The sequence below is a fragment of the Teleopsis dalmanni genome, chromosome 1 (assembly GCF_002237135.1).
Source record: "Teleopsis dalmanni isolate 2A chromosome 1, ASM223713v2, whole genome shotgun sequence".
NCBI classification, from domain to species: domain Eukaryota; kingdom Metazoa; phylum Arthropoda; class Insecta; order Diptera; family Diopsidae; genus Teleopsis; species Teleopsis dalmanni.
This window is the reverse complement of record NC_051846.1, coordinates 176,368,344-176,381,235: the sequence shown is the minus strand read 5'-3', so window position 1 is coordinate 176,381,235 and position 12,892 is coordinate 176,368,344. Positions and strand designations below refer to the sequence as shown.

The window sequence follows — 12,892 nt, the reverse complement described above, 5'->3', positions numbered from 1 at the left end:
TCTCTGCCGCTTTTGGAATAAAACGGCGATAAAAATTGATAATTGCAATGAATCGCCGTAGCTCATGCACTACCCTTGATTTTGGAAAATTTGCAATCGTTTCAATTTTCTTGCCTGGTGGACGGATTCCTTTATGATTAATGAGATGATCAGGGAATGTTACTTCTTCCTGTGCGAACACACATTTCGCAATGTTTATTTTCAGACCATGTTCCTGTAGTCATTGTAGCATGCTGCGCATAAGTTGTATGTGCTCGTGTATGTTATTGGATGCGATGTAAATATCATCAATATAGCATATGGCAAAGTTAAACTCGAAACCCGCAGTTTACAGCAATAATTACACCTTCCGGCCTGTATGAATTTAATGTGATGACTTTTGGACTTTGTAATGCAGCACAATCATTTCAAAGGTTCATGGACCAAGTTCTTTTCGGGTTTAACTTTACCATATGCTATATTGATGATATTTACATCGCATCCAATAACATACACGAGCACATACAACTTATGCGCAGCATGCTACAATGACTACAGGAACATGGTCTGAAAATAAACATTGCGAAATGTGTGTTCGCACAGGAAGAAGTAACATTCCCTGATCATCTCATTAATCATAAAGGAATCCGTCCACCAGGCAAGAAAATTGAAACGATTGCAAATTTTCCAAAATCAAGGGTAGTGCATGAGCTACGGCGATTCATTGCAATTATCAATTTTTATCGCCGTTTTATTCCAAAAGCGGCAGAGATCCAGGGACAGCTTCAAAACTTCATTAAAGGTAACAAAAAACAGGACAAAACTGTTATTGGATGGACCGCGGATACAGATAACGCATTTGCGGAATACAAAGAAGCCTTAATTAATGCAACAACAATCGTTCACCTAATCCCAGACGCGAACCTCGTACTTCACGTGGATGCCAGTAACGTAGCGGTTGACGCTGCATTAAATCAAATCAACAACGGACAACTCGAGCCTTTAGGGTTTTACTCAAAGCGGTTGACAAACACCCAAGTCAAGTACAGTACGTATGAGCGTGAGTTGCTCGCGATTTATCAATCGGTTAAATATTTCAAACATGCGATTGAAGGTAGACGTTGCACTATTTTCACCGATCATAAGCCGATAACGTATGCATTTCGACAGAAACCGGAAAAGGCATCGCCACATCAGCTGAGACATTTAGATTACATCGGTCAATTGACAACTGACATTATGCATATAGCTGGCAAGAATAATCTTGTAGCCGATTTTCTGTCACGTATCAAAGCTGTCAGCAATGAAGATCTAGTTGATCTTGACCAATTAGCAGCAAACCAGAAAACCGACATTGAAGCGTATGGCTTTCTGTCTAATACAAATAAATCTGCACTTCAATTGAAATGGATAGTCATTCCAAATTCATCTAAGGAAATTGCATGCGATGTATCATCAAATCGTGTGCGTCCTTTTGTAACTGAACAGTTCAGACAACGCGTCTTCAATTCAATACATAATTTGGCACATGCTGGTCGGCGAGCCACTATTAAGCAAATAGCAGAGCGTTTCGTATTGCGGAGCGAGTTAAATTATGTCTTCCGTGCCAACGAGTAAAAGTTACGCAGCATAACAGATCAGCGATTTTAAATTTTGACATTCCGAGTGAACGGTTCGCTGTAATTCACATTGACCTCATTGGGCCTCTACCATCGTCAAACGGTTACCGATATTGCCTTACATGTATCGATCGGTTTACCAGATGGCCAGTGGTAGTCCCTATCGAGGATATACATGCCACCACGGTGGCCACAGCGCTGATCAATGGTTGGATCATGCACTTTCGCGTCCCGAGGCAGATCATAACAGATCAAGGAAGACAGTTTGAATTCGCACTGTTCAATGAACTAGTCCACGTCATCCTCAAGCAAATGGTTTGATTGAACGATTCCACCGGACTCTGAAAACCGCAATGAAATTTAATCATGAGCATTAATGGTCTGACGCAATACCTTTGATTGTGTTAGCGCTTCGAAATATCTTTAAAGAAGACCTCAAAGCAAATCCTGCAGAAATGGTATATGGGACAACTCTGCGGTCGCCGAGCGATTTTCTGGAGCAAGGTAATAATGACAAAATTCTAGAACATGAATTCGTAGAAAATATGAGACATATGATGTCCCAAATACGATTAATTTCCACATCAAATCACTCAAAAGAAAAGATATTCTTACAGAAGGAACTGCAACATGTAACTCACGTTTTTTTGAGGGATGATAGTGTCCGCCCACCATTAAAAACACCGTATGACGGGCCATTTAAGGTTGTGATGCGTTCAGACAACACGTATGATCTACTAATCAAAGGCAAACCGGTGCAGGTGAGTGTTGATCCAGTAAAGGCAGCATTTTTATCAAGCGACTATGAAGACGTAAGCCTATCACGTACATAAACTATGGCAGCTAATCGAATGGATACCAAAACCAATAATGTAACACGAAGGGGACGATTAGTGTAGGTTCCAAGAAGATACGTTAAATTTGACTTAACGTGACATCGGGCCTGACTCAGTCACTGCCAGGGGAGTGATGTGGCGGTTGTATATTCACCACTTAACATTGAAAATAATATGAGTTGGCCATGCAAACATGAACAAATAAAATATTGAAAATGAGATGAGTTGGCCAGGCAGAAGAATTTGTAAAAAGCTAAGAATATTTTTATTTAGAAAAAGAGGATTGTCATTCGATTGTCATTCGTACACGTATAATTATTTTACTCGAAATGAAATTATTTTAAGTAAACAAATAAACAATTGAATTAAGTAGGGCAAAGCCTACAAACTTTTTAATAAGAAACGGGAAGATTCAATGATATGTAGACATCTGTATGCAATTTGGCCACGTTCCATTAAAATGAAATCCAATACTCTCATTGAGAGGCCCTTTAGAGATATCAGTCTAATGGAACGCTGATTCACAGTTTATAACGAATTAGGAAACCATGCTAGAAGATTGAATCTCCTTTCGATTATTCCTGTCGCAGTTCTGAAGAGGAAAATAAAAGTGTTTCTAATCTGCTTTGTTCTTGCCTTGCACATGCGCGGCACGAAGATACAAAGTAATAGATTAACGAATGCAACTTGGGTGGAGGGATACATTCATTATTTAAATGCGTATCACAGAACTCCACAGTTCCGGCGTAGCATAGACCACTATAGTTTGCCATATTGCTTGTATGTGAGCTGTCGATTTTTTCTTTATTATAACCTCTTGAGCAGATTGCAAGTGCTTTAAACATGTTGCACGTCTTCAACCGTCGGCAATCAGCGGGCAGGTATGCGGAAGAGGTAAGCATACTGTCAAATATGGCACTCCAGTTTTTTGATTTGTTGGCTTTAGGGATCCTGAGTTCTCTGATTGATGTGGGCGCAGTCAGTAATTTCTATTTCGAACATATTAAGTCACTTGAGAAGGTATGCATTGATTTTATTGCACAGTGCACTAGGCTCTCGCCTCATAGACATATGGAAAAAAACTATATGACAGCTTCCGTATTTCGTTCTGTCAAAAATATCATTGTTTTTATTTTTCAGTTCAGACCCGTTTGGAAGCGTTATTTGTATTCTCCTTATTGTTTTTACTTGCCGATGTTTAAGTAATTCTTCTAGCTTTTGATTACGAAACATTTTTTAATTAAATATCAGCGCTTTGTTGTATTAACGATTTGTATTCTCCTCTACGCCAGAAAATAATGTGTTATTAGGTATATTGAAATACTGAATTACTTATTTAGAAGACGAGCTTTGGTTTACTGTGTAGCCTCTGGAGGCATATCTAAAAAGAAGCCTTTACGCTCTCTAAAAAGTAGGTTTTTCGAAATATAACTTCAATATACTATTCAGTAAAAAACAAATCCTTTGGAGTATAATTTCACTTACTAAAATCGTATTGAAATATAAATTCTACGTGAGATGCAAATCTGTGGGGAAATATAACTTCTAGGCAGAAGATTATAGATGTAAAACATCTACTCAGTAAGAAAGTGTGTTGAGTATATCTTCCAATTATTTGAAGCTTTTAGATATTATAACCTCCATTCAAAATAAAGCAGATTTGTAAGAGTATAGAGTAATACCTCTATTTAACAACAAACCTACTATGTAGTATTAAATGGAAGTTGTAAAAGTACGATTTCCATTTACTTGAAATTTATAGAGATATAACTTCTACTCACTTTGCCCTTACTGGAAACTTGTGGAGATATAACCTTTACTCACTTAATAACTGATTTGTAGAATTAACTTCCCCTTGCTTCAAATTTGTATAGATTTAATCTCACAGCAGTAAAGCGGATTTGGGAGAATATAGCTTCTACTTAGTAGAGGTATATAGCTTGTAGAGGTATAACCTCCAAAAAATATTTTATGTTACACCTTATGTGTGAATTCTGTCGTTTATAGTATTTGTATTTAAACTCAAATTATAGTATTTATATTTTAAAATTAATATGTCATTCATTAAATGCTAGAAATTTATTTTATTTTTCATTGTATTTTCAGGCGCTCGTAATAAACATTAGTAGCATCTTTTTCGACTTAGTATGCATAATCTTATTTTTCCATTACATGAGTAAGTCTTGATAACCAACAAAACGTTTTTATCTTTAAACTTTTTAATTATTTACATATTAATCTAAATTATTTTAACAGATGGCTGGGCAGTTGCTTTCTCCATAATAAATTTGCTTGTACGCCCGGTGAGCGTTATTTTACTGTACCGTGAATTCAATTCACGCGGAGGCAGCATGCAAACTGGTTCAGTGTTCCCTACAACACAACAAAGAAGCTATCAAGATATTGACAGACCAGCACAATCGACACCCACCAATGCGCAGCCTGGTCCAAACGTTGCTAGTATCTTCTAGAAGTACTAAGAAGTCAATGCAACGTTTAATTTAGTTTTTTTTTTTGTTAATTTTAATTATATACGTTATCCTTCCAATTTACTCGAAAGACAATGTTTATTAAAATATTAAAAAAAATTATACTCTTATTTTACAGTATTTGGGCTATTAAATTTATTTTTAGAAGTTCAATGGATGAAATGTCTTTTGTATTTTGTGTTTTTTTTATACAACAATGAACAAAATAATTTAATTTATATATGCCTTAAAATAACAATAAGACAAATGATGTACTTGCATTTTGCTATTAAATATAAACAAAAAACAAAATTTTTGTAATTGAATTTAGGAGTATACATATATGTTTAAAGAATATTATAAATTATGTTAATCTCTTTTTATATGTATAAACTAATTGTTAATTATTTAAATTACCTTTCGTATATTTTTTAGCATTTCGGTATAAGAGATTGAAATCTATTCAAATTGTTAATCATATATATGTAAAAGGAAAAATCATACCATCTATTGTAATCTGTGCAATCAAATATTTAACCTACTAAAAATATATATAAACTAAACATAATTTTAAATTTATGTTTTCGTTTCCTAAAAATTTTATAAAGTAATCTACCCTTTTATCATCATCTAAATGTGCCATCTCAAACCATTTAAATTCTTTTGATGTCAGATTATCATAGTGACTTAATTTTAGTCCAATATACATAATTTCTATAGAAAGTAGAAGTGAAATTTCGGAACACAAGTGTATGAAATTGTTTGCAATTTAATATAATTGTGTTTTATGCGCTCCATCTAAGATAATACAGCAAGTGAATAGATTGCTGAAAAAACAACGAACTAGAATGTGTTATTTAAAAACTCATTTCAAGTACGTTCTTATTAAAGCTTGACGAGATATATATTGCAGGAGATATGAAAGGATAAAATACGAATATGCCTATGAGTTAGGTACTAGATATGTGAGTAGAAGAGAGGTTTTTTGGGGTAAGGAATGAATAAGGGATATATGGAATTTAATTGAAACTAGCGGAGAAATTTTGCCACTTCAATAGATTAGATCCAAAAATAAATAGGCTATGTACAAGGAGACATTATTAAAGCTTGACGAGATATATATTGCAGGAAATATGAAAGGATAAAATACGAATATACCTATGAGTTAGGTACTAGATATGTGAGTAGAAGAGAGGTTTTTTGGGGTAAGGAATGAATAAGGAATATATGGGATTTAATTGAAACTAGCGGAGAAATTTTGCCACTTCAATAGATTAGATCCAAAAATAAATAGGCTATGTACAAGGAGACATGAGTACAAAAAGGTGACATGAGGAGTATAACTACAGTTGAGCACACTTTGCAAATTGATATATTTATTCGTGAGAAGTGATGATGTAGTAAATGGCTTTACCCTGATCTCTATTGGAATAGAACATTGCTTGATGCACGAGATAGACGTTATTCTTCCCTGTAGATATTAGGTGGAGGATAGTTAAGACCTATATTGGTATGTAACCGTGGTCTGAAAGAAGATACTGCATCTGTGTGGAGAACTACAAGTTCACGTTTGTATTTGACCTAGCTGATGTTGATCCATTGTAGTAAGTATGAATGTAAACACGATACAAAGAAAGGATACGATAGATGATCCATGGAAGGAGGGCTCATATAGCAGTTGAAGTAGTCATCTGTGTGGCCCGCAAGTAGATATTACTTAGTCTTTAGTCTTAGTCTTAGCCCCCTTAGTCATGTTTTAAATTTTGACAGAATACAAGTACTTGCAGTCTAAAATCTACTTTTAAAAGTATATAATACTTGGACAGTGGGTGATTGAGCCTCTTAGTCAAGTATGACGTTTAGCCAGGCTTTAAGTTTTGGCAGGGTACAAGTACTTGCAGTCTAAAATTTATACATAGGCAATTAAATTCGAAAAAGTCTTTTCAAAGACATTGTCGGGTATTTGGGAGTACCCGAAACAACTATATGGTTAGCCAAGAAATCAAATCAAACAAATTTTATTAGTATAAAATTCAAATAAAATTTAATGTGAATAATTTAATGCGTTTGTGGCATAATAAATAAGTATAATACTTTACGACAGCAGGAAATACCTATAGTACATCTAAACCGCGTGATATGCACATAAACCATGACCCAGTGTTATCGATTTTAGATGTTCATAGCATCGATTTCTATCGATATCAGCAAAAGATATATTTTTTTAAAAGTTAGAAGGGTTCGAATAGAAATGAAAAGACAACAACAAAATTTTATATCAATTTATTGAAATTTGGCTGTTAATAGTCTGTATATAATTTGTTTGGTCTGCAAGAGCCAGAATAAGAACTCGTACCTGTCAAATAAGAAGCGATGAATAATCGCTTCTTACTCCACAAGTATTCACGGCTGCATAAACTTTCCGTGCTCAAGTTCCAGGTTTTTTGTCACCTTTTATTTTTTAAGTGACATTTACCAAACCACTTGCCGTGCTTTAAATTAGAACGAGCTTATAAACTACAGCTTTATTTAGAAACACAAGATTAACGAATTGAAAGTTAGTTCATGAGGTTCCTTTAATGAATGCAAATATTTGCATTTGTAAAATTGCACCCAAAAAAGGCATATTACATATAGTACTCGTAAGTAAAAATATGTATAACAGATATCGCTGCAAAAAAGAATAGCTTCAAATAAAAATAGGCAATAATAATTTTATATTATTGAAATAAATAGAAATTTTTAAATTATAATAATTTTCATATAATAATATTATATTTCATATATAATTAATTTTAACTTAACATGTACAAAAAAAATTAGAGTACTACCATATGCAACAATATTTTACAACAAATATACAAACTAAGAAGCTAAATTACAATAGTTAACAAACATTTTACAGAATGTTAGTTATATTATTAAGATCATAACAACAGGAATTGCAATTAATGATCATTTAAATTTTTAAATCATCATTTAGAAACCTTCTTTTGCCGCTCGAAATGAATATTTATTATTCGCACCATTCAAACAAGGTACTTGTACCAAATTGAAATATATTGAGCCCATAAGTTGTGATGCCGATGTGTTAGTTTTTTTGAGACAGGAAAATAACATATCATCGCAAATGCAATGTGATCTGTAAGATTTTAATATTAAAGAAAGATTTAGTTTCAATAATTTATACCATATATTCTAACTCACTTTGTATATATAGAATCGTTCATTAAATCGAATTTTTTTTGATAAGCGCGTATTTTTACAGGGCACAAATCATGTTGACGACAACAACGATCCATTGTCATTTCAGTACCCAAATCGGCGTATGTTTCCGCAATATCACCCGTACCGCACCATTTAGTACCTGCAGCATATAACGTAAAAATAAATTTATTTAAATAAAAAATATTATTATACATACCTGGTATTATGCCACTTAATATAGAAAATGGACTTTTTGGAAATATGTTTGTTGCCAAACTCAATGCCGTGTTGGTGCTGGCGGTGCTCGTGGAGTCTGCCGACTTACCACGATTTCTCGCTTCATATGTCAATTTATCTACTCGTTCACATTGTGACATTAGTTTAAGCATTTCTTCAAATGTTATCATCAATGGACGATTATATTTTGAGAGATTCTCCAAAAGCGTTTTACCTTCATTTTCATTGCTAAGAAGTGCAATAAAAATATTAAAAAAGATGGTAGATATATCTAAATGCTAATTCATTGAAATTTTAAGGTTTTTTTAATTACTAATTTTGCATTTTATACGATTTAAAATGATTAAAAGTAAAAATATGTAATTATGATGCAAAGCGGATAGTGTCACGTACCAAATATTAATTAAAGGTAAGCGTTGGAAGCATTTTTGCAGGTGATTATTATTTCTGATATGCACTATCCAACATATATGGAAAGTTGGCTTAAAAATACATTTCCGCCTATTAATTTATTCAGCGACAGTTAATATTTTTATTTTATTTTACATTACATGTCACCAATTGTTTATAAAGTTTTATTAAATTTATAATGGAATTGTGTAGTATAAAATATTCTATAAAATTTCAGGTATGAATTTGTACTACATTGACCTGATTTAACAGTTCTATAGAATTCCATAGATTAATTGTTTTTTATACACAATTTTTATAAGTTTTCATGCGAATTTATAAATTTTATTTAATTACTAAAACCTTCATTGTTTTTATTTTCACAGCTGTATTTATTTTTTTGTATTATTATATGTCTGGGCTCATAATTACTACATAAACTGTAAAATAACATCCCGAATTAAAGAAATATACAATAAAGAAACTGAATCTTTTGAGTCTTAAGTAAGTTAACTGGTCTAACGAAGCTAGTGGAAACGTACTATTAAGGTATTAGAAGGTAGTGTGTTCACAATTGTATATGGAAATTTAGCCATAATTCATTTTTCAAGTAATTGTTCCAAATGGAAACAAAATCATTGCGCTATTCATGGCTACAAGATGTATTAAAGAATACTATGCCTTATGTATATAGAAATGAACGGGATACATTTACAATATTGCATTTGAGTTTACTTCAAGCACTTATAAATATATGCTCTCGATATATTAAAAATTTGGTGACCAAAAACTGTCATAAATATTAGCCTATGACATATAACACAACAAACTTACGTTCTGAAACATATATCTCGTCCTATACAAGAGCATATATCCATGGAACATTCTAAGAGTACCCAGAGAAGAATTGCAAATGAAATGTTTAAAACATTTAATGAGTTGAGGTATATGGTACCGAACAGGACATTATGTAAACAGTATGTAAATAGACTTGGTTTTTAAGTATTTACGAAATATTTTGTTTAATTAACTGGTCGCACGATGGAGACAATACATCTCTTGAATAGGTCTCAGCAACTGTAACCACTCACATAAGACCATAGGGGTTATTATATAATCTGATTATATGATCACCAACAGCCCTTTAAAAATATTTGATCATTTCATTAAACACAACTTTAAAATTCATATAGATTTTATTAAAATACACTAATTAAATTAAGTAATGTAAATGTTTTATATAAAAATTGCAACTTACTATATTTCGATTAATTCACAACTAAGTAGTAGTTTCTCTGGACCCAATTCCGTGACTGCCACCGTTGAGTCATGGTAGTAAATCATTAAGAGTGAATCATTCGTTAAACGTTTTCCACTGTAAAAAAAATCCGTTAGAAAGCTATTCATATATTTTCAATATTATTATTTATATATCATTAATAGCTAATATTGTCAAATCATGCATATAATACACAAAAAAATTCTACCTTTGCGGAATAAAACGCAAAATCTCTCACGGGCATATTCATATATAATCTGACACACTGGCAAGAAGAGCAACTACTGCAGAACCGGTTTTCGCATTAGTGAATATAGTTAACAATGATAAAAAATCAAATGCCTTCAAATAGCTAATTTCAGATAGAAGTATCCAGCAATATAAAAACGATCAGAACATTATCAGCAGGATCAGATAAACTGTTCTGAGAGCTAGCGGCAGATAAACGGCACAAACTGGACCGAAACGATCTGCTTAAGGCACAAAAGCGCTGATTGAATTAATGGAATTAGCCACCACTTGAATCCACCAACATTAAACCAACATTTAAATTCCGAATTCTTTTGTGTTTAAAAAACACAAATAATTTGTTCGCTGAAGTGTGATTATACACTGCTCTGGTATTATTAGAGGCTTAAGAGTAGTCTTTATTGTGTGTTCACATTAATTATTTTTACAATTATACCTTCGAATATTTTGAGATAACAAAAAGTAATAATATTGTAGTGCTAAAAAAATATTTTGAAAATATCTACTTCTATGTCATAGCACCTCCCACCTAGGCCCGTGCAAACCTTCAATAGGAGCAGGAATTAAAATGGAAGCAAACAATTTGCAGAAACTTGGCTCCTTATGGAGTGTAGCAAAGATATTGTTATCATATATTATATGGCTATTACAAATATATTTCAACCAAATTTTGTGAATACTTGGTTCTAAACAGAACTCATCTATGTTTGTATTAAATTTATAATAATCTTTTACAATAGTTTTAACAAATGATTTGTTTTATATATCTTTATGAACAGAGAGTGCTATTTTAAAGCACAATACATAAAGGATTATCCATTTCATGGTTATGATTTGGAGGCACTGTTTAAGTGACATATGTTTAACAGAACTATCATCCAAGACAACATTTTCAGGTTTACTCTATGGATAATATGGTTAGTTAAATATATGGAAGCATTCAATGTGTAAAAATTATAAAAATTTCCTGAAAAAAAATGGTAATGTATTTGCTTAGTGGATATTTTAATAAACAAAGTTGTCGAATCTGTGATAGTAAAAATCCACATGTAACATTCGAAGGACCATTTTATTTATAAACATGACATTTGACATTTGATTTGAAATGTGATAGGATCGGCTCGGTGGAAGCACATAATTAGTATTTTTTGATTGATAATCATATGGTATAGTGAAATTAAAGATATGGATGTGGAAGATATGCGGCTTTCAACAGAACAGTGCCTCAAGCTACACAACTCGACCGAGAATTTTGATTTTGTCGCGCGAGAAATTTACTTGACGTGTAATTTTTCGTTTTGTAATGTGTATTGTCTACCAAGATCTCGCGATTTACCAGTATTGGAATTTTTTCGTAGAGTTACGCAACGGATTGTTTGCATGAGGATAATACTCAAACACTGAAAAGGAACTTCCACAACTTCATCAAGTTACAGCCGAATTATTGACAGCTACTTCCCGACAAGTCATCGCAAACTACCTCAAAATGACAAGGTGGCAAAGTATAAATAATAGTAGATGTTAAAATATAAATTTAATTGAAATCTTAGTTACATGTCCGTTTACTGTCTCATCTATCATATAAATAACTCTGTATATTCCATGGAGTAAGATGGAGTAAATGGATTAAAATCGAGTACTGCTAAACCAATCAGATCAAATGGATGAAATTGGCTTACTATATCTTACAGTGTAATAGACTATAACTGTCAATAATGATTTTACAAATTTATTAATTTGATTACATTTAATTTAATGTCAAAGGATAATTTTGCAAATACATTATGGCTAGCAATAATAAGTTAGTATAAAGCATATATAAATACTTGACTGTAATAACGGTCTGGATGATTTTTTGAAACAGTCACGTACATGGAATGGAATTTTTTATGAAATAATTGTTAAAGGCACGTAATTGTGTAGCGTGTCCCATTAGTTCTAATTTAAAAACTCTAATAAATTTATCGCTTGTAAATTTTTAAAATTATTTACTAAACTATTATATATTAATTAGGTGGTTTAGATAAAATACCAATAAGCTTTGGATACAACGTGAACATGTTAAAATAACTAGTAAGTACATCATAATAGTCATATAATAATAATATATTATCATTTAAATGTAATTAATGATAATGAAAAAACATTTTTGTCTTAAATTGTTTGAAATTATTATAAGCCAGTACACAATAGTGATGCTAACTGTAATAGTAAAATATATTTTTAGATAAAATTTGTTCATAAGATTACATAATATAGTTTAGATAATTTGTTACATGTTAGCTGGATACAACTATCTTATTGCAACAAAGTATATATGTAGATGAAGTGGACAACAAGTAATAGTAGTAAATTGTGAAGTTCTTTTAATGTCCATCAAAAAACACAACTACGGATCTGTATCACACCAAGGCAAACAATTTTTCGACGTTTGCACTAATAAGACTCATCTACTACATCATCATTAATCTACTTATTTCCCCATTCCAAACCGTCTCCATCTTTTATTCTAATTCCACAACATTAAAGAGGCTGAGTATGCTTTCTATATGTTGACCCCTATGAAGTTGCCATCTCTCTACATAATGACTAACAATAACGATTTGGAACGATTACTAAAAAACCAAA

At 32.2% G+C, this 12,892-nt stretch overlaps 3 protein-coding genes across 3 annotated transcripts in view; 2 read left to right on the top strand and 1 right to left on the bottom strand.

Moving 5' to 3' along the window:
• Positions 1-1,596, top strand: part of LOC119666786 — a 15,341-nt gene extending 13,745 nt beyond the window's left edge. The window contains exon 3 of the mRNA XM_038076064.1: positions 583-1,596. Coding sequence (XP_037931992.1) covers positions 583-1,596 — 1,014 coding nt within the window. The remainder of the gene's footprint in view (positions 1-582) is intronic.
• A 2,949-nt stretch (positions 1,597-4,545) lies between these two features.
• Positions 4,546-5,467, top strand: LOC119671019. Its single transcript, XM_038081506.1, has 2 exons — positions 4,546-4,610; positions 4,691-5,467. Exons 1-2 carry the CDS (start codon positions 4,607-4,609, stop codon positions 4,903-4,905), a joined length of 219 nt encoding a protein of 72 aa, XP_037937434.1. The 5' UTR covers positions 4,546-4,606; the 3' UTR covers positions 4,906-5,467.
• Positions 5,468-7,721: 2,254 nt separating this feature from the next.
• Positions 7,722-11,646, bottom strand: LOC119666785. The gene is made up of 5 exons (XM_038076063.1): positions 11,543-11,646; positions 9,995-10,111; positions 8,327-8,574; positions 8,110-8,269; positions 7,722-8,044 (listed from the first exon to the last, which is right to left on the bottom strand). The coding sequence occupies exons 1-5, from the start codon at positions 11,644-11,646 to the stop codon at positions 7,882-7,884; spliced, it is 792 nt and encodes a 263-aa protein (XP_037931991.1). The 3' UTR covers positions 7,722-7,881.
• Positions 11,647-12,892: the final 1,246 nt, after the last annotated feature.